Source organism: Ranitomeya variabilis, chromosome 6 (assembly GCF_051348905.1).
Source record: "Ranitomeya variabilis isolate aRanVar5 chromosome 6, aRanVar5.hap1, whole genome shotgun sequence".
Lineage (NCBI taxonomy): Eukaryota > Metazoa > Chordata > Amphibia > Anura > Dendrobatidae > Ranitomeya > Ranitomeya variabilis.
Window position 1 is genome coordinate 486,871,669 of NC_135237.1, and position 23,028 is coordinate 486,894,696.

General features: G+C 43.4%; 1 protein-coding gene across 2 annotated transcripts in view; it reads left to right on the forward strand.

Moving 5' to 3' along the window:
* LOC143782813 (uncharacterized) overlaps positions 1–23,028 on the forward strand; it is a 634,917-nt gene that overhangs the window by 579,800 nt on the left and 32,089 nt on the right. For both annotated transcript variants that reach the window (XM_077270687.1, XM_077270689.1), the window contains exon 25: positions 11,871–11,973. In XM_077270687.1, the coding sequence (XP_077126802.1) occupies positions 11,871–11,973 (103 nt within the window). The remainder of the gene's footprint in view (positions 1–11,870; positions 11,974–23,028) is intronic.

Below are 23,028 nucleotides of genomic sequence, written 5' to 3' on the forward strand. Positions count from 1 at the left end.
AGGGAATCTTTTCTTCTGCCAAGGGCCATTTGGAATTTTATAGTAGCGTTCGGGGGCCGTACAAAATTATTATCTTAAACATTAGCCAACTATATTTATTCAAACATTTAAATAACTTGCAGCTCCCCCCACACACAGTATAGTGCAGCCCCTCCACACACAATATAGTGCAGCTCCCCCACACACACAGTATAGTGCAGCTCAACACACAGTACAGTGCAGCCTCCCCCCAAACACTACAGTGAAGCTCCTCCAACACACAGTACAGTGCAGCTCCCCCCAACACACAGTTCAGTGCAGGTCCCCCAACACACAGTATAGTGCAGGCACAGTCCCCACACACACAGTATAGTGAAGCTCCCCAACACACAATATAGTGCAGCTCCCCCACACACAGCATAGTGCAGCTCCCCCACACACAGCATAATGCAGCTCCCCTCACATACAGTATACTGCAGCTCCATGTTACCAGTGTTCAAGAACTTTACTGTTCGAAACGAGTATGGTTCTTCTTATACATTACCCCTTATTTTATATTCGCAATGTTGTCTGAAACATTCTAATTGATGTTGTACCATTTTAAAAAGAATTCTTCCAAATAAAGCCGAATGAAAGATTTTCATCAACACCCTGGTGTGTGAGCTGGATCCATTTTCACACTGTTCAAGTTGCCGAGTGCTGTGCAGCAGAAGGCAGCCTGTGCTCCTGTCCTGGACTGGAATTACACCTCCGGGGTGAGCTGATTTTTCACGTATTCACAATAATGCAGCTCCCCCCACATACAGTATAGTGCAGCCCTCCCACACACATTACAGTGCAGCTCCCCCAACACACAGTACAATGCATCTCCCCAAACACACAGTACAGTGCAGCTTCCCCAAAACACAGTACTGTGCAGCTCCCCCAACAGACAGTATAGTGCATGCACAGTCCCCCCACACACAGTATAGTGCAGCTCCTCCTAACACACAGTATAGTTCAGCTCCCCTCAACAAACTGTATAGTGCAGCACCCCTAAAACAGTACAGTGCAGCTCCCCCAACACACAATATAGTGCTGGCGCAGCTCCCCCACACACAGTGTAGTGCAGCTCCCCTACACAGTAGTACAGCTCCCCCACATACAGTGTAGTGCAGCTCCCCCAACACACAGTATAGTGCAGCTCCCCCTACACAGTATAGTGCAGCTCCCCAGCACAGAGTATAGTGCAGGTGCAGCTCCCTCAAAACACAGTATGGTACAGTACAGCTCTCCCCACACACAGTTTAGTGCAGCTCGCCCAAACACACAGTACAGTGCAGCTCCCCCCAACACACAGTATAGTGCAGGTGCAGCTCCCCAATACACAGTATAGTCCAGTTCCCCGACATACAGTACAGTGTAGCTCCCCCACACACAGTACGCAGCAGCTCCCCCCAACACACAGTACAGTGCAGCTCCCCCAACACACAGTACAGTGCAGTTCCCCAAACACAGTACAATGCAGCTCCCCAACAAACAGTATAGTGCAGCGCCCTGCAACACACAGTATTGTGCTGTGCTCACAACGCAAAGTATAGTGCAACACCCCACCAACACACAGTATAGTGCAGGCGACGCAGCTCCCCCAATACACAATATAGTGCAGACACACAGTATAGTGCAGCCCACACACACAATACTCACCACTTCTCCTTGTTCCCCGCGCTGCTACATGCTCTGCTCCAGACTCTGCTCCGATCTCATCGGCTCCACTGCTGGTACAGCGTGGTGCACGATGAAGTGACGTCATCATGCACCCGCTGAGACACAAGCTGAGAGAGACTGATGGGTTGACACTCTCTCCTCCATCACTGCTTTCAACTTTATTGGCGTCTATGATGCAGGTAAGTTGAATGAGCGATGAGGGTGTCGAAGTGGCCGTGGGCTGCACCAAATGATATCCGGCCCTTGGGCTGGATGTTCCCCACCCCTGGTCTAGAGATGCAGGAGAGCTGAGTTACGTATCATCACAAACACTTCTAGGTCTCATCTCACAGTGCTGTCAACTCTCACCTTCGTCCTTAAGGTACCGTCACACTAGGCGATATCGCCAGCGATCCGTGACGTTGCAGCGACCTGGATAGCGATATCGCTGTATTTGACACGCAGCAGCGATCTGGATCCCGCTGTGAAATTGCTGGTCGCTGCTAGAAGGTCTGCACTTTATTTGGTCGCTAGGTCGCCGTGTATCGCCGTGTTTGACAGCAAAAGCAAGGATACCAGCGATATTTTACACTGGTAACCAGGGTAAACATCGGGTTACCAAGCGCAGGGCCGCGCTTAGTAACCCGATGTTTACCCTGGTTACCAGCGTAAAAGTTAAAAAAACAAACAGCACATACTCACCAGCGCGTCCCCCAGCCTCTGCTTCCTGACACTGACTGAGCGCCGGCCCTAAACTGAAAGTGAAAGCACAGCGGTGACGTCACCGCTGTGCTGTTAGGGCCGGAGCTCAGTCAGTGTCAGGAAGCAGAGGCTGGGGGACGCGCTGGTGAGTATGTGCTGTTTGTTTTTTTAACTTTTACGCTGGTAACCAGGGTAAACATCGGGTTACTAAGCGCGGCCCTGCGCTTAGCAACCCGATGCTTACCCTGGTTACCCGGGAATCTCGGCATCGTTGGTCGCTGGAGAGCGGTCTGTGTGACAGCTCTTCAGCGACCAAACAGCGACGCTGCAGCGATCGGCATCGCTGTCGCTATCGCTGCAGCGTCGCTTAATGTGACGGTACCTTTAGATTGTAGAATAATTGAAACACATTTAAAAAAACCTACCCAAATGTAAATAGAAAATTGAAAAAAAGGCTCCCACAAAAATTCTGTTTATCATATTTTTAATGTTGCTGGCTCTATGTGGGAGCAGAAAGTCCACAAAAAACTACACAATAGACAGTGTTGAGCGGCCCTAATCTCATTACTTAATTCTATCACAGTTTGTATGATTTCATAAAAAACTCAGACTGACAACTTTTGTCTTCATACTTTGTTCTTTCAGATCTTCTAAGCTACATTTTACTCAGCTCTGCAGCCACTATTTCATGATGTAGTCAATTTACCATGCTCAAACTTGTGAAAGGTCCTCTTTAAAGTTGTTGCCTTGTAAACAACTTTTATTACATATCAGGAGGATAGGTAATGAACATACTGTATAATCACCGTTGGTCCAGTTGCTGAGATCCCCACTGATCACAAGAATGGGAGCCACCACTGAACATGTGCGACCATTTATTCTTTATAACTCCTGTGTACTGTTAGGAATTTAATGGAGCAATTGTCACACACACCTTATCAGCTGGGATCCCAGTTGTTGCACCAATTTTAACATGTTATGAGCACAACAGGAAGTATAGACAGGTGGGGGAACAAGCAGCTTTAGAATGAGACTAGCCTGTAAATGTTTTCTTTTATTTGCTGCACAACCCCGTTAGTCCATAGTGTAGCTCTCAAACATAATAATGAAGTCATTATATAAATCGGACCAAGACATTCTAACAGTATTTTGTAAACATCTATTGCTTGTTTCTGCTGATTTAGCCTACTTCTAAGGCTGCTGATACACACTTAGGGTATGTGCACACGTCCGGATTTCTTGCAGAAATTTCCTGAAGAAAACCGGAAATTTTCTGCACGAAATCCGCATTTTTTTTTGCGTTTTTTTTCCTGTTTTTTTCACGTTTTTTTAGCATTCTGCAAGCGTAATTAGCTTGCAGAATGCTAAAGTTTTCCAAGCGATCTGTAGCATCGCTTGGAAAACTTACTGACAGGTTGGTCACACTTGTCAAACATACTGTTTGACAAGTGTGACCAACTTTTTACTATAGATGCTGCTTTTGCAGCATCTATAGTAAAAGATAGAATGTTTAAAAATAATAAAAAAAATGCTTATACTCACCCGCAGACAGCTGATCTCCTCACCGGTGTTAAGTCCTTCTCAGTCCCTGGCTTCCTAACTGTAGGAATCCGAGTGAAATGACACGCAGCACAAAAGGTTGTGTGATCATATACAGGGAAAGCCCAGGAGCACGTCTGACCCACTGAGCTCTACCCCTCCTTTATAAAAAGAGTTAAACATTTTACAGACATGCGTACAAGCGCTCATATTTCACATCCTTATACAATAACAGCCTATACTAGAGATAAGGTTCAGCTTGGTATGTAGGTAAAAGGTTACAATTACAAGAAGGAATGCGTCCATAAAAGGAAATGTCAACTTTGCTTAAGTTTCTTGAAATAAGCCAGCTGTCTCAGGAGAAAGACACAATGGATTCTTTCAGTCTGATCTCCACAATTCCCCCCTTTGACATATTCTTTTATTTTTATTACCATAGGGCCAAAGACAAAGCCTTTATTTTTGGTATTACACATACACACACTTATATTATTAATAAGAGAATCAAATCTAGTATTAATTCTTCTATTGCAAATTATTTTCTTCTTTAGCAGTATACTAAAATATAAAAACAAAAATTAGTACAGTAATATTAATTAGAATAACTAGAAGATAACATAAGAAAAGAAAACAAAAAAACAAAAAAAACTTTATACTCTTGCATCTATTACACAAAGTTTATCTGTGCATACTGAGATACCCTTGAGCACAATCTGGAATAGTACGTATATGACTACAATAATCATAACTATATGTATTATGCTCTGCATAATCCCAGCAACCCACCCACCGATTCCTCTGAACCAGTTGGCTGGGTTAAGAAAAGAAAAGGTATCTGACCACCAGCTATCCTTATTCTGGTCATTATCTTTGTCATACTGATCTCTGAGTCGTTGTACGTCCTTTAATTTAAATGTCATACTCATCAGATTCATTACAAACCAGGTTCCCCGGTTTGCTTGTACAACTGTTTACATCACCTTGGGGGAACAACTCAGAATGTTCCCATTTTCTATTATGTATGTATCTTTCCAATACTACAGGTTTGAAGGCATCAGAGGAAGGGACGGTTGTACTGAAACTGAGCTGTAGATTTTCAGTGGGGACCTGTCCTAGATCAGTTAATCCAGTCTTATTCCTAGGTACCCATTTTCCTCCCTTGAATGCTAAATATTGTAGATGTGTATTACTCCCTGAGAGATTACCCTGCCACCAAGGAAATTCTACCCATCCCACAATTGGTATGGCGATTGTAGTATTCCACAGCCTAGCATTACCAGTTTGGTTGTTGGCCAGGTTGTCTGAACAATTAGGCCAAGCGAATATTTCTTCAACTGACACGGGAACTGCTAGAAAAGGTATACTTGTGGCTGATACCGGTGAATGGGTACAGATCCAACAATCTGTCAGGGTTTGTGTATTGTTTAACAAGTCATGCACTAATTTTCTATGATGTTGTACGAATCTATTGTTCAAAGGGGTTAGAGAATTTAGTCTTTCCCATGCCTTTGTCGTGGTTAATACTATTAACATCAATATCATGAGTTTATACTGCTTTTTTTGCAATGGCTTGCATGTATCCATGATGCCTTTCCTTCAAGCTTGACTGATGTAGGTGTTGTCAACAGGACTTGGAAGGGTCCGTCAAATCTTGGTTCAAGAGCCTTTCTGGTGTGTCTTTTTACATAGACTTGATCACCTGGTTCCAACTTGTGACTTCCTTCAATGTTGTCAGGATCTGGAAGGGAAGCAAAAACTTGTGCATGCACCTTAGTTAATTGTTTCTGAAGATTTTGCACATAAGAAGTCAATGACTCAATATTTAACACAAGTTGTTGTGGAAAATAACATCCTAAATTGGCAGTCCTGCCAAACAAAATTTCATATGGAGACAGTTTAGTCTTACCCCTTGGGGTATTGCGTATTGAGTAAAGGGCCAGTGGAAGGCATTCTGTCCAAGGCTTTCCTGTTTCAGCCATGGCTTTCTGTATTTTTAATTTTAAAGTTCCATTCATGCGTTCCACCTTACCAGAACTTTGAGGATGGTATGGAGTGTGTAACTGACTTTCAACACCCAACATTTTCAGTACATTTTGAAATATTTCTCCAGTGAAATGAGTACCCCTATCTGACTCGATCACTTCAGGGAGACCGTAACGGGGTATCAGTTCGGCAACTAGTTTTACAGCAGTGTTTTTAGCTGAAGCCTTCCGAACTGGATAGGCCTCTGGCCACCCTGAGAACATGTCCACACACACCAACACATACTCATACCCATTACTTTTTGGCAGCTGGATAAAGTCTATTTGTAATCGCTGAAACGGATAGAGAGGTCGGACGTGGTGCTTCATAGGGGTCTTTGTTGTCTGTCCGGGATTATGTGCCAGGCATATAACGCATGCAGCACAATAGTCTCTTGCGTAGTTGCCAAAACCTGGAGCCAACCAGACTTGCTTTGCCAGTAGTGTCATTGCATTTGCAGACACATGAGTAGGGTGGTGTAGTCCACCAACTACAATCGGGTACCAGGCTCTAGGTAGACATATTAGTCCATCTTTCTTCCAAATTCCTGCTTGTTCTTCTGCCCCTTCCTTTTTCCACCTGTCCCTCTCCTCTTCTCCTGCATCTTCCTGTGCTTGTCTCAGTCTATCTTCAGTATTTTCTGTGGGGTTTACAGTATGAACCTGCTGTAAGGGTTTGACCGCTGCTGCCTTGGCTGCTTTATCAGCCCTATCATTTCCCCTAGATTCCCTAGTGTCGAGTCTCACATGTGCAGCTACCTTAATTACTGCTACTTCTTTTGTTTCTTGTGCAGCCTCTAAGATCTGTTTGATCAGAGAAGCATGTTTTACAGGTTGGCCTGACGCTGTCATGTAACCTCTAGCTCTCCAGATTACTCCAAAGTCAAACACAATACCATGTGCATACCTAGAATCAGTGTATATATTAGCTGTCTGATTCTCAGCTATTTTTAGCGCTTCAATCAATGCTGTTAGTTCTGCTTCTTGTGCAGACTGTTTTGGTGGAAGTGGTTCTGCTTTGAGAGTTTCAGATTCTGACACAACTGCATACCCTGTATGAAAGTTACCTGTGTCATCTGCAAATCTACTACCATCTATAAACAGCTCTAAATCTGGATTTTGAAGTGGTGTTTCGGATACATTGGGTAAGCCTGCCGTTTCTTGTAAAATGAGCTCTGTACAATCATGTGTGTCTGTAGGGAAAAAATTTGCGTGTGAATCAGTGTCCTTATTCCCCCCTTCAGACTCGAGAGGTAGCAGTGTTGCTAAATTAAGAGTCTGAAGCCTTGCAAATGTGATAGTAGAGGGGAGCAGCAAAGAACACTGTAGCCGCAAATGTCTGGCCATGGAAATGTGTTTTGGTTGGACCTGGTTTAATATCCCATAAACATCATGTGTAGTTTGAACTGTGAGTGGATGCTCTAGGACAATTTCTGATGCTTTGTCCAACAATAGTGAGACAGCAACAACTACACGTACACAGGTTGGCGCTGCTCTAGCTACGGGATCTAACCTTGCTGAAAGATATGCAATTGGTCTTTGTTTCCCTGCATGCTTCTGGGTAAGAACTCCTGTAGCATGAGAATCAACTTCTGCAGCCATAAGCTGAAATGGTTTGGTGTAGTCTGGTAGCCCTAACGCTGGAGCTGAAACAAGGGCATCTTTTAATTGTTGGAACGAAATCTGACCTTCTTTTGTCAACAAATAAGGTTCACTTTTTACACAGTCATACAGTGGTTGCATTAGTTGACTGGCATGTATAATCCATTGTCTACAATGAGACACTATTCCTAAAAATGCTCGTAGCTGTTTATGATTTCTAGGCTCATTCATCTGTCTTATTGCTTCAGTTCTTTGAGGTGTAAGATGCTTTTTACCTTGAGAAATGCAATGACCTAGAAAGACCACTTTGATCTGACAAACTTGTAGCTTTTGTCTATTCACTTTACACCCTTCTTTTTCTAGAAAACATAGTAAACTCACAGTGGATCTTTCTGCAGTTTCTAGATCTGGGCAGCAAAGTAGTATGTCATCCACATACTGTAAAATTACTACCTGTGGTTCGGGTTCAAACCTTTGAAGAACTGTTTGTAGGGCATTTGAATAAAGAGTAGGGGAGTGTATCATTCCCTGTGGAAGGCGTGTCCACGCCAACTGTTTGCCCTTAAATGTAAATGCAAACAAATGCCAACTATCTTGGTGTAAAGGAACCGAGAAAAATGCATTTGAAAGATCTATTACAGTAAACACTTGAGAACTGGCTGGTATCTGTGATAGTAACGTATGAGGATTGGGTACAACTGGGGTGATTGGATCTAGAACTTTGTTTATTTCTCTTAGATCATGTACCATACGATATTTGGGCATAGAACCCTTATCAAGAGTTCTCTTCTTGACTGGATACAGAGGAGTGTTAGCAGGTGATTGTATCTCTACCAAAACTCCTTTCTCTCTATATCCCTCTATCTGTTTTGTAATTGCTAATTCCTGCTGGGCACTCACAGGGTATTGTCTGAGCTGTGGGAGAACAGTTCCTGGTTGCACAGATAATTTTACAGGAGAAATATGCAATAATCCCACATCAGTGTCACCCTGTGCCCACAGTGTTTCTGGGATCATTGAGAGGTCTAGATCTGTAGTGTACTCTTTTTCTTCAGTATAATCCTCAAAAGCCTGAATTCTGACATATTGTTCTAATGATTCTGCATCATCAGGGATAGTCAGCATAACTGTGCCATCTTCCCTAAAATTGATGTTAGCTTCTAATTTCTTTAGTACATCAGTTCCTAACAGACATGTTGGGGCACCTCTGGCATACAAAAATCTGGATGCAAAACATTTAGGTCCTAATGAGACCTCTATCATACAGTGTATGATTTCTTCCCACCCATTGTCTTTGATAATTCCACCTCGTTCTTTACTCAGTTTTTCCCATTCTGTACTGAACATAAGTGCTTCTGAAATTCCCAATTTTTCTCTTACCCTCCTAATCTGCCTTCTGACTATCTTTCCACATCTTTCCTGTATGATATCTGCTTCTTCCACTTGTCCTAAGACGGTTTTTGTCTGTTTATTTCCCATTTTTCTTTTCAATACTAGCTATGACTACCCTAGGTGACGTTTGGACAACCACTTCCTCTGTTGGTGGCGTCTCGTTGCCTTCTCTCCTAGGGAGCTAAAATATTGAAGGCTCGTCTGCTCCGTTTCTTCTAATATGCAGGACGTACTTAAGTGCTATTATGCACGCAAACAGACTCAGCAACACCATACAGATCACAAAACTTTCTGTGTCAGTTAGCATACTTGTCCCAGGCTCATGAAACCGCGTCCTGGGCTCATTCTATCAAACCTTATCCAGAAATGAAGGAGGTTAAGCACTTAATTGAGAATCAAGCATGGGCGGAGGTCTCCCAGAAGGACGCAACAACATGACCCAGTTAGGCTGACTTCCATGTATAAGGCTTATACCCCAACTATTTCGGCTTATTTTTCTACGCACTTTTGCTCTTCTTTCACAACATACCACAACCTTCACACTGTTCACACACTGCCAGGGACAGGACTCATAAGTCTATACAATATGGTAACCCGAGTTTTATAGGTATCTACTCACTACTAGACTAACCCAGCGTGACACGGCTCATAGAGATCTTTCGGATAATACAGGGCAGATAAAAGAGAACTAATAATGTCTCTTACCTAGCCAGGTTTTTCAGTTCATTTGCCGTCCATTATCCCAGATCTCCGTTGTCCGTATCCGCAGGTAAATCTCGAGCAAATACTCTTTTCTCAGGTCCCTGTTCAGTGCGCCAGAGAAATGTTAAGTCCTTCTCAGTCCCTGGCTTCCTAACTGTAGGAATCCGAGTGAAATGACACGCAGCACAAAAGGTTGTGTGATCATATACAGGGAAAGCCCAGGAGCACGTCTGACCCACTGAGCTCTACCCCTCCTTTATAAAAAGAGTTAAACATTTTACAGACATGCGTACAAGCGCTCATATTTCACATCCTTATACAATAACAGCCTATACTAGAGATAAGGTTCAGCTTGGTATGTAGGTAAAAGGTTACAATTACAAGAAGGAATGCGTCCATAAAAGGAAATGTCAACTTTGCTTAAGTTTCTTGAAATAAGCCAGCTGTCTCAGGAGAAAGACACAATGGATTCTTTCAGTCTGATCTCCACACCGGCGTCCGTTCCGTATATATGGTGTGCGCGCAGGACCTTCCATGACGTCACGGTCACGTGAGCGGTCACATGACCGGTCTCGACCAATCACAGGACCGTGACGTCATCGGCAGGGTCCTTCACCGCACACCAGCTACAGGAACCGAACGGCAGCGTGCAGCGGTGAGGCGGGAACACTGCGGGGGACATCGAGGGTGAGTATAGGACTATTTTTTATTTTAATTCTTTTATTTTTGACCAATTATATGGTGCCCAGTGCGTGGAGGAGAGTCTCCTCTCCTCCACCCTGGGTACCAACCGCACATAATCTGCTTACTTCCCGCATGGTGGGCACAGCCCCGTGTGGGAAGTAAGCAGATCAATGGACTCCTAGGTGTGCGGAATCCCTGCAATTCCGCATTTTTAATGAACATGTTGCTTTTTTTTCCACGATGCGATTTTTTCGCTGAAAAAATCGCAACATTTGCACAAAAAATGCGGAATACACTGTAAATAATAGGAGGCATATGTTAGCGTTTTTTTTCGCGTTTTTATCACGTTTTTATAGCGAAAAAACGCGAAAAAAACGCTAAAAATCCTGAACGTGTGCACATGGCCTAACAGTATTTGGTCAGTATTTTACTTCAGTATTTGTAAGCCAAAACCAGGAGTGGAACAATTAGAGGAAAAGTAAAATAGAAACACGTCACCACTTCTGCATTTATCACCCACTCCGGATTTTGGCTTACAAATACTGATGTAAAATACTGACCAAATACTGCTAGTGTGACGGAAGCCTAAGGCCATGTGCACACGTTCAGTATTTTTCGCGTTTTTTTCGCGTTTTTTCGCTATAAAAACGCGAAAAAAACGCTAACATATGCCTCCCATTATTTTCAGTGTATTCCGCATTTTTTGTGCAAATGTAGCCTTTTTTTCCACGAAAAAATCGCATCGCGGAAAAAAAAGCAACATGTTCATTAAAATGCGGAATTGCGGGGATTCCGCACACCTAGGAGTGCATTGATCTGCTTACTTCCCGCACGGGGCTGTGCACACCATGCGGGAAGTAAGCAGATTATGTGCGGTTGGTACCCAGGGTGGAGGAGAGGAGACTCTCCTCCACGGACTGGGCACCATATAATTGGTCAAAAAAAAAGAATTAAAATAAAAAATAGTCATATACTCACCTTCGATGTCTTCCCGCCTCTCCGCTGCATGCTGCCGCTTCGGTTTCTATAGCTGGTGTGCGGTGAAGGACCTGCGATGACGTCGCGGTCTTGTGATTGGTAGATACCGGTCATGTGACCGCTCACGTGACCGCGACGTCATGGAAGGTCCTGAACCACACCGGCATCTATAGGAACGGAAGCCTGCAGGTGAGTATAACCATTTTTTTTAATTTTTTTATTATTTTTAAACATTCTATCTTTTACTATAGATGCTGCATAGGCAGCATCTATAGTAAAAAGATGGTCACACTTGTCAAACGCTATGTTTGACAAGTGTGACCAACCTGTCAGTCAGTTTTCCAAGCGATGCTACAGATCGCTTGGAAAACTTTAGCATTCTGCAAGCTAATTACGCTTGCAGAATGCTAAAAATGCGAAAAAAATGGAAAAAAAACACAAAAAAAATGCGGATTTCTTGCAGAAAATTTCCGGTTTTCTTCAGGAAATTTCTGCAAGAAATCCAGACGTGTGCACATACCCTAAGACCAAAGCTATGGAAAAAAAAGTCTGATGTAAAAATATCTTGTTTTCCATTTATATTAGGTTGGAGCACATGAACATACTGAAGAAGAATCTAACAGCTTCTGATGACATGCAAGTTCGGTTAAAGAACAATATTGCATCTATTCATTTTTTAAACCAGAAGGTAACCTGCATAATTGTTCTTTTTGAAAACATGGGCTTACTTACAAAACAAATCTTTTGCTTTTGTTATTAAAATGGTTTAAATTGGCAAGGGTGAAAAAAATGCAGAAAAGAATAAAAAGAAGAAAATCAAAGAATTAACCTTTTCCTAATTGTATTACTAAACTTTCCAATCTTTGAAAATCTCCAAGAAATACATTATGCTTAACAATGTTGTATTTTGCTCAAACTTATTTGTAATAATCAATTTTTTTTCTACTGATGGTAGGTACCGCCATGGGCACTAAGTTGGAGCCCCACATATACTACATAGGTGTGACCAAAACATAATTTTTTTTTACTCTACGTCCTGAAAAGTTGATCAGTGAGGTAGACTGCTAGATGGAGTGGCCTCTTTGCCACATAGATTTTGATTGATGAAAAACAGTTCTTTATGCAGTTAAGGCTCCTCTCTAGCCCCTGGCTTAGCCGAGAAATGGCCTCCTTCTTACCTATGTGTAAATTATATAGAGTATAGCTACTACTAGATTAAGTGCAAACATTACCCTATCTATAGGATGAAGTGGCTACATGACTGATCAGTGTATTTGCAGATAGAGGTTTATGCAATGTACAAACTGCAAGGCAGTTACAATGTCTACATAAAAATTCATTTAGAAATACCCTGGTTTAGGGAAAGAGGGGGAAAAAAGACAAGTGTGACGCGTCCTCTGAGCGTAATTTGTTTTTACCAACAGTAAAAAAATCTTTTAGTTGTGGTTATGCTCATCTTTAATCGGTAAGAAATGCACGTTGAGATTCTCAAGGAGTCAATTCTTTAGGCAACTCTTCTCTGTATCTTGTATAATCCAATAAGGTGTGCAGCTCACTTTGGAGAACTATGTGTTGATCCTGCTTCGGATCCACATAGGTGGTGAATTCAAAGCGAAAATAAACTCCAAGCCAATGTGGCGCTAATCACCTTAGGATTTTTTGAATACATCCACTTCCAGTTAAAAAAAAATTAATACAATTTCATCTATTTTCTCAAAACAAAATAAATTGTTTTGAGAAAATAAATGAACTTCTATTAACATTTTTTCACTGGAAGTGGATGTATTAAAAAAAATCCTAAGGTGATTAGCACCACATTCGCTTGGAGTTTATTTTCCCTTTGAATACATAAAAATTCAACCAGAGAGATAGGTATTCCCATTGCATAAAGGAAGATGATTTTTAAATGTTAATCAGTATCATAAACAAGTATAGGCACTTTAAATATATGACATGGCTAAGTAACCAGCATTGTTCTGATAAAACTCTGAATACAATTCATTGCATTTTAGCAGTATTTATAATATATGATGCTAATTAAAAAGGTTGTATAATATAGAAAACAAAGAGCTTCAATTCTCTTGCTCTTCACATCCTTGCCCACAGTGTAAAATGCAGGACGCACATCTATGCCTTGCTACTGTGTAAGGAGAAGTGGACATGCATGCACCACTCTCTTCATTCACTTTTCTCTATTCTGTGGATATGTCCTCAATTATCACAGTTAGGAAAGGTTTGAGTTCCCTAGCTTTGGATGCTGTATTGGATTTGACCACTTGATATTGAGTTACTCTACAGATTACAACTGAAGTTTTGTAACTGCAGTGAAGCACACTGTTATCAGCTTGTTGTTGAAACCATTTTTAAAAATATTTTTTTCCAAAGTGGACAATCATTCTTCAAATTATATAATGTCAAATAGTAGAGATGAGCAAATTAATTCCCAGGACCCTAGTCCAGCGACCATGTCACTAGTCAGGTCATGAGCCAGGAACCTTGCTTACCAACTCTTATGTGCTGGAAGCTCTGGTGCCTCTTCTGACTTGAAGGATCAGAGAAACATCATCTTTACAGTAATGATGCCTGTATGACGTCACGCCAGGACTACTAATCAGACAGAAGAAAACAAACCGGTAGAAGATGATTCACAGAACTTCTGTCCGGCAGCCAAGTGCTACAGACATGGTGGCTGGGTCCTGCAAATCGATTCCCCCAGTTCTAGCAATATGCATTCATCAATAGTTTTTTTCATTTACGATTTTAATAAGCATTTAAACATTTTGATATAATATACATATATTTATATTTCTACATAAATTAAAGTATTTTTTCTGTCACCCATGACCGCACCAACGAAAGAGGGGATCCGCCCTTGGAGGACAGTAAACCATCAAAATAAAAAGGGTGGCTCCTCTGTCCGCATGAGTGGTTTCCTGTCCTCAACGGGGGAGCCTTCTTGATGGTGGCAGGATAAAGAAGAAAAATGGATGCATTCCCAGACCTGGGCCTTACGGTGTTTCAGCAGGGCACAGACTCTGCTGCAGCAGTGCCAGGAGGCTTAAAGCGCTGCCTGAGGTCCCATGGGGTCTCATCCATCAGAAGAGCGTGGGCTGTGGGGTCCGGTAGCTGCATATCCCAGTTGCGTGGTCATGGGGCACGAACCCGACGTCACGCCCCGATGACGCGCACATGGACTTTTCACCCAGAACTAAGCTTCGAGGGGCGGTAACAGAAGCTGCAGGAGCGCGTCTGCAGGTAGATCCCCTTGATGCTGTGTAGTGTAATTAAGGGAGAATTGCCGGTCAGGCAGGGACACATGTGTCTATTGTAGATCCATAGCAGCATACCATACAGCACCTGGAGCAGGATCTTGAGCCACAGTGTCTCCAGCCCTGGCAAAAACATTCCCGGGATAGTCAGCAGCCACATCCAGACAAAAGTGGTTGCTCCAGTGGAATACACAGAACCAAGGATTCCAGGTCGAGTCGGCACAGCTCCAGCAGGATTGAAGAGTCCGCTATCTCCAGAGGAGAGATTTCGGATGACATTCTGCCTCCAGTTCTGGTACCCTTTTTGAAAGCCTCTGAGTGGTGAATGGTCTACGAGAAAATTCAACCTTTTGAAAACAGTAAGGGCCACGATGGGATTGGTCAATCAGAAGGCTACAAAATCAGTACAGGACATAATGTTTGGGACTCTGCATCACAAAAAATGTAAAACCTTTCCCATTAATGAGAGGAAACAGGACCTTATCAGCAAAGCGTGGGAAAGACCAGAGAAAAATGGCCCTTTTCCATCTGCCTTTAAGAGAAAATACCCCTTTGATGAGGAGGCAACAACGTCCTAGAGCAAAGCCCCCAAATTGGATGTGCCCATTTCTAAGACCTCAAGGAAATCCTCTTTACCCTTTGAGGATACAGGGTTTTGGAAGGATCCCTTCGACAGGGAGATCGATACCTTCCTGAATGGTTTGTGGGAGTCGTCTACAGGGGCATTAAGACCAGCCATAGCAGTGACCTGTATGGCCAGATCTCTCATGGTTTGGTTAAGTAAGCTAGAAGACCAGCTAAAAGACGATGCTCCCTGAGACTCCATCTTAGACACATTCCCAGTGATGAAAGGTGCAGGGGCCTTCCTTTTGGATGCCTTAGCAGACACAGCCAGATTGGCAGACAGGACTGCGGCTTTATCCAACTCAGGTCGCAGAGCCGTCTGGTTGAAGTGCTGGCCATGGGATATACAGGCGAAAGGGAAGTTGTGCTCTCTGCCATGTGAGGGAGGCTTTCTATTTGACACAACCTTGGATAATATCCTAGAGAAGGTGAGTGATAAGAAGAAGGGGTACCCAAAAGCCCCCTTTTTTTCCTTTAAGCAGCCCTTTTAGAGGAAGCAAAATTTCGTGAGGCTGGCGTTCAGAGAGCAAGAAAGGTGCTTCATCAGATCCAAAAGAACTAAAGCATTCCTTTTTTGTGGTCCCTCCTAGGAAAGCAGAAGACACCCCAAATTACTCTTCTTCCCAGGTGAGGGGGGGGGCTCTCTCTCTTCCTTCCAGTCTGGAAAAAATTTCCTCCAGCGCCTTGGTCCCCAGCATAGTAAAATTTGGCCTGAGGCTGGAATTTCTCACGCCTTAACCAGAGAGATTTGTGATAATGGCCCCACGTTCATCTCTGCTAGAACAGCGGGTGTTAGAGTCAGAGATTGTTAATCTCCTAGAAGTTTCTCTAGAACAGTTGGTGAAAAGTTTTTATTCACCCCTGTTCCTAATATAAAATATCAGATGGTTCTTACAGGGTGATAATCAACCTTAGAAATTTGAACAAGTTCTTGAAAGTCCCCACATTCAAGATGCAGTCGATAAAATCTGCAGTGAAACTACTCTTCCCTGGATGTTATATGATGGTACTCGATCTAAGGGATGCATATTACCACTTCTCAATACATCCAGATTTCCAAAAATTTCTCAGGGTAGCAGTGACAATAGAAGGTGTCACACGGCACTTCCAGTACAAAGCCCTACCCTTTGGCCTAGCAGTGGCACCTCAGGTAGTCATGAAGTTAATATCAGAGGTCACGGCCCACCTCAGGGAAGAGATCCTACTAATTGTCCCCTATGTAGACAATTTCCTCATAGTGGGAAATTCATACAATCACGGTCAATATCAAGTAAGGGAAATAGGCAATACCTTAAAAGGGTTAGGATGGCTTTTGAATCTAAAATCAGCAATAGTGTACTGTTTTAGAATTCACTATTTATTAATCTCTACTATACACTTTCAGTACATGGTTTGTGACATGACTGGTCATACCTGAAGCAGGGTCTCCTGCCACTGCAAGGTCCCTTTGTATTTATCCGACTTTCATCATTCTTTCTGCTCCCCTGATGAATCCCCTCTATTGGGGAGGTAAAGCGTAGGAGTTCAATCTATATATATTACCCATGGGTTCACTGTAGCAGCCTACACTTCCTTGTGAGGGCAGGAGCAATGCAGGGGCACGACAGGGAATAACAGGGAACCGTCCCTCCCCTCAGATATAACTATATTTGTTGTTCCTGTGAAATCTGAACTGGCTGCAGAGAAAATTAAGCAAACTGGTAAGACCAAACCATTTTAAAACTGTGCACTGGTTGAAGCACTGGCACTTTATTCATGTGTATGTTGTATTTTGTGTTGTATTACCACTGTTTGGGTCCAAAGTTACCGTATATACTCGAGTATAAGCCGACCCGAGTATAAGCCGACCCCCCTAATTTTGCCACAAAAACTGGGAAAACTTATTGACTCGAGTATAAGCCTAGGGTGGAAAATGCAGCAGCTACCGGTGAATTTCAAAAATAAAAATAGATGCTCCATACCGTTCATTATGGCCCCATAGCTGTGCCATATAGTGCTCTGCACCGTTCATAATTGCCCCATAGCTGTGCCATATAGTGCTCTGCACCATTATTGTCCCATAGCTGTGCCATATAGTGCTCTGCACCATTATTGCCCCATAGCTGTGCCATATAGTGCTCTGCACCATTCATTATTGCCCCATAGCTGTGCCATATAGTGCTCTGCACCATTATTGCCCCATAGCTGTGCCATACAGTGCTCTGCACCATTATTGCCCCATAGCTGTGCCATACAGTGCTCTGCACCATTATTGCCCCATAGCTGTGCCATATAGTGCTCTGCACCATTCATTATTGCCCCATAGCTGTGCCATATAGTGCTCTGCACCATTATTGCCCCATAGCTGTGCCATACAGTGCTCTGCACCATTATTGCCCCATAGCTGTGCCATATAGTGCTCTGCACCGTCCATTATTGCCCCATAGCTGTGCCATACAGTGCTCTGCACCATTATTGCCCCATAGCTGTGCCATATAGTGCTCTGCATTGTCCATTATTGCCCCATAGCTGTGCCATATAGTGCTCTGCACCATTATTGCCCCATAGCTGTGCCATACAGTGCTCTGCACCATTATTGCCCCATAGCTGTGCCATATAGTGCTCTGCACCATTATTGCCCCATAGCTGTGCCATATAGTGCTCTGCACCATTATTGCCCCATAGCTGTGCCATACAGTGCTCTGCACCATTATTGCCCCATAGCTGTGCCATATAGTGCTCTGCACCATTATTGCCCCATAGCTGTACCATATAGTGCTCTGCACCATTATTGCCCCATAGCTGTGCCATATAGTGCTCTGCACCATTATTGCCCCATAGCTGTGCCATATAATGCTCTGCACCGTCCATTATTGCCCCATAGCTGTGCTGCTGCTGCAATAAAAATAATAAAACACATACTCACCTGTCTTGCTTGCAGCTCCTCGGCGCCATCTTCCCGGCGTCTCTCCGCACTGACTGATCAGGCAGAGGGCGGCGCGCACACTATATGCGTCATCGCGCCCTCTGACCTGCACAGTCAGTGCAGAGAGACGCCGGGAAGATGGAGACAGCGCCCGGCGTGTGGAACGAGGACAGGTGAATATGACATACTTACCTGCTCCCGGCGTCCCGCTCCTTCCCCCGGACAGCTGGTCTTCAGTGCCGCAGCCTCTTCCTCTGTCAGCGGTCACCGGCACCGCTGATCAGAGAAATGAATTATGCGGCTCCACCCCTATGGGAGGTGGAGCAGCCTATTCATTTCTCTAATGAGCGGTCCCACGTGACCGCTGAACAGGGGAAGAGGCTGCTGCACCCGGAGACCGTGGGACGGGCAGGGGGAGCGTCAGGATCGCCGGGACTAGGTGAGTATGCCTCAGCGCCCTCTCCCCCTCACCCGCCGACCCTGCCACCGATCATGACTCAAGTATAAGCCGAGAGGGGCACTTTCAGCCCAAAAATTTGGGCTGAAAATCTCGGCTTATACTCGAGTATATACGGTAATTTTATGTTGGTTTAAATAAAAGTTACATGTTATACATAGGAAATCTCTCCAAGCTACTATATATTCCTCATGGCTTTTGAATCTAGAAAAATCTAAATTGGACACACAAAGAGCACAAATCTTCTTCGGGCTCATCCTAGATTCCGACCACCAGAAGTGTCACCTACCAGATCAAGAGCGAGGAAAAATAATAGGTCTGATGTCCATGGTGATGCAGAAGCCAGTGATGACTCTCATCTCCTGTATCCAAGCAGTGAAGTGGGCCCAGGTTCACTCAAGAGAGTTACAGTGGTACATTCTAGAGAGCGAGAGAGTAATAGGAAATCTAGACGGCTATCTTGGGTTCGCAGCATCTCCACGGTGGTCACCGCAGATGCCAGTCTCCGAGCATGGGGGCCCATGTAGGCGACCGTGTAGTTCAGGGGAATTGGTCACTGGATGAAAGAAAGGAGTCCTCGAATGTGTGGGAACTTCTGGCGGTAGCAAGGCACTACAGAAGTTATTACCATTCCTGCAAGGCCACCACGTAAGTGTACTCTCGAACAACTTGGTCACGGTGGTGTATGTGAATCATCCAGGAGGTACTCACTCCAAGACCTTGATTCAAATTTCAGGGCGGATCTTTGCGCAGCTGGAGGCAAACATTCAGACATTGTCTGCCCTACACATCAAGGAGAAAGACAACATCAAGGCAGACTTTCTGAGCTGCTGGCAACTTCATCAAGGAGAATGATCCCTAAATGGGTCAGTTTTCAACCAGATTGTGGCCATGTGGGGTCGTCAATAGATAGATCTTTTTGTTACCAAAGTAAACAGGAAGGTGGAGAGATTTTGTTCTCTAATCCGTGGGAGAATCCTCACAAAGTGGAAGCTTTTCTCTTCAACTGGCGCTTCAGTTTAGCATGTGCCTTTCCTCCAGGCTTTGTGATTCCAGCACTGTTAAGGGAGGGAGCAAGAGTGGTCTCCATAGCTCCCTTCTGGCTCAAAAGACCCTGGTTCTTTTGGCTCAAAAGGATGTCAGTCACAGAGCCCTGGATTCTCCCGAAGACCCCATACCTTCTATCTCAGGGACCTATATACCATCCCCAGGTGAAGTGCTTACATTTAACAACCTGGAACTTGAGAGAAAGTTACTAGAGGCTAAGGGGTTCTCATCAAGTCTGGTCTCAACCCTGCTAGGTAGTAGAAATCTGGTTACTACAAAGATATATGGCAGGACCTGGAGAAAATTGCTGTCATCCACAAGAATGACTTTGGGAGGGAAGTTACCTATCAAAACGATCATAGAAATCCTTTAGAAGGAGCTAGAATGAAGGCTTTCAGTCAGTACCCTAAAGATTCGGGTATCAGCCCTGGGGGGGCGCTCTTCAAATACAACTTGGAAGGAAACAGGTGGGTGCCCAGATTCATAAAGAAGTTTAATAGAGCCAAGCCAGTCTGTGTCAAGAGTTTCGCCTTGGAACTTGAATTTAGTGCTTGAGGCCTTGACTGAACCCCCTTTTGAGCCCCTGAGTTTAAGCTCTATAAAATTGATCATCTTAAAGACCATACTGATGGGAGCTTTAACATTAACCCGTAGGGTGAGTGACTTACAGGCTTTGTCTGCACATCCCCACTTCACCTTAGTTTTGGAGGATAAAATAATCTTAAAGCCTGAACCGGCCTTTTTATCTAAGGTTGTATTGAAGTTTCATAGGTCACAAGTAATAACATTACCATCCTTTTGTCAAAAAAATCCTAAGGAAGAGAAATTTCACATCTTAGTAGTTAGGAGGGCCATTATGCAGTATTTAGCAGCCACAGAGTCATGGAGGAAGGATAGGGCTCTATTCATCTCCTTCCAGAGGGTCAGAAAGGGGTCCAAGGTTTTTAAAGGTACCTTTGTCGAGGTGGATAAGAAAAGCCATCGGGATAGCCTACACAGAGGCAGGTAGGGCGGTGCCAGAAAACCTTAAAGCCCACTCTACGAGGGCAATGGCAACCTCCTGGGCAGAAAGATCTGACATGTCCATCGAACAAATATGTAAGGCTTTTCTATCTAATGGCTAACACGGTACAAAGATATATATCTTTCCTGTATCAAGATATAGAAAACAGCAAGCAGTTTATAGTCAAGCTAAATGGTGGAAAAATTATAAACTATGTTCAGAGAAAGATCTTCAGTTCTACAGAAAAGACATAAAACATACAGTTGTAAACACTGTCATTAGTCAACTGGAATAGTGCACAACCATAAGAAGACAATAATGCGTGTGACAGCTACAAAGCATCCTCTGTATACCGCTTCCATAATAAATTTCACGGTTTATGCTAACCTGTCACACTGAAAGTTTAGTTTCCTTTTTGCAAACTTTTTGCATTCCATATCCTCTGGTGGATAGATCAAAAGAATATCCTCCATCTTATTTCAATATTTGATATAATAAAACAGAGATTAATTCCCCTTTGAATTCTTAACTGAATAACAAAGCACATTCAGTGTCATAATTTAAAGCTGCGTGCCAGCTCCTTTGTAATGGCCATTTTTCGTTTATTTTAATTTTTTTTGTCTTCCAAAAACAGGTGCCTATTACCACTGATCATTAATCGCAGCGTGATGTTTGTGTGTTTTTTATGTATAAGATATATATTCTTTAAATAAAGACAAAATAAAATGAACAAGTTGCAGTGATAGTGGCTGATCATGAAAAGAAACCCCAGGAGCATAGGCACACTATAAAAAGCTCTTTCAGGAAGTCATTATGCTGTTGAGGGAATAAGAAAGTTAAGTCAGAGAGTTGTGAAATGTTCTCATTATGGGTCATCTTGGTAATTATCTGACATCTACAGATGGAGTCACTTCTTAATCAAAAGAATGAATCATTACTGATATTGATTCAGACCAAGATGTTTGAAATAATGAGTGTAGTAACTCAAGTATAAATTCAGCGGTAATTTTCAGCAACTTCTCCACAGAATTTTCATACTAAATAATAATGAAATATCGCATTTCATTTCCTGCTAATAGTCAGAAAATGGCCATGCCACTGCAAACTAAATTGTCCCTGCATAATCGGCATGTTCAGTCCTAGCTGGAGGAAGGTCGCTAATGTTTACTGTCTCATTGATGGTGGGCTATAATTACCCCAGCTGCTCGCAGGCCCGCTTTTCAGTACTTAATAGTGAACATTATTGTTTTTGGCCATAAAACTGTTAATGTGATCATTACGAACCTCATGTAGGCAAGAAAAGGAGCCGTTACATCAGGAGGGCCTGCAGCTTAGAAGGAGTCTTTGTTTTTAAGCAACACCTGTCATTCTTCCACATTGAGATGTGAGATAGTTCAGATGTGTTTTTTTCACATCAAGGATTTGTTTTATCTTTTTTTATATACTTGTAAGTGAAATTTTAGCTTTACAGGAGCCTAATTAGGTGGTAATTGCCACATTAAAACAGTCTAAACCCTTATTACCGATATGTGAATTCAGGGTGCAATAGGGTAATAGGGGCGGCATGATAACCACATTTATTTGTTTTCTCTCTCAATTACTGGATTTATAATTAAAATAGTATTTACAGCTAATATTAAGGCAGTCTGGTTTTTAAAAAATTTAGATATCTGAATGTCATCATCGAAATATGATATCGAACTATCAACCTTACTCAATTAAAAAAAAAAAAGGCAACCGGGTAAAGTAGAGCTAAGAAAGGCCAAGGAAACAGCGGAGCAGAAAAAGTCCACCTATCCACCCAGGTGATGTTTAAAGGGAACCTGTCACCCCCAAAATTGAAGGTGAGCTAAGCCCACCTACATCAAGGGCTTATCTACAGCATTCTGTAATGCTGTAGATAAGCCCCCGATGTATCCTGAAAGATGAGAAAAAGAGGTTAGATTATACTCACCCAGGGGCGGTCCCGCTGCGGTTCTGGTCCGATGGGCATCACAGTCCGGTCCAGGGCCTCCCATCTTCTTACGATGATGTCCTCTTCTTGCCTTCACGCTGCGGCAGTGCACAGGTGCCGGGAAAGGTCGGAGAGGCCCGGCGCCTGCGCACTGCAGTACTTTGCTCTGCCCTCAACAGGGCAGACAAAGTACGCCGGAGCCGCAGCGTGAAGACAAGAAGAAGATCTCATCGTACGAAGATGGGAGGCGCTGGACCGTATTGTGACGCCCATTGGACCAGAACAGAACCGGATCCTCCCCTGGGTGAGTATAATCTAACCTCTTTTTCTCATCGTTCAAGATACATCGGGGGCTTATCTACAGCATTACAGAATGCGGTAGATAAGCCCCTGATGATGGTGGGCTTAGCTCACCTTCGATTTTGGGGGTGGCAGGTTCCCTTTAATAGAAAAAATGAACTACCGCTTATAATGTAAATAACCA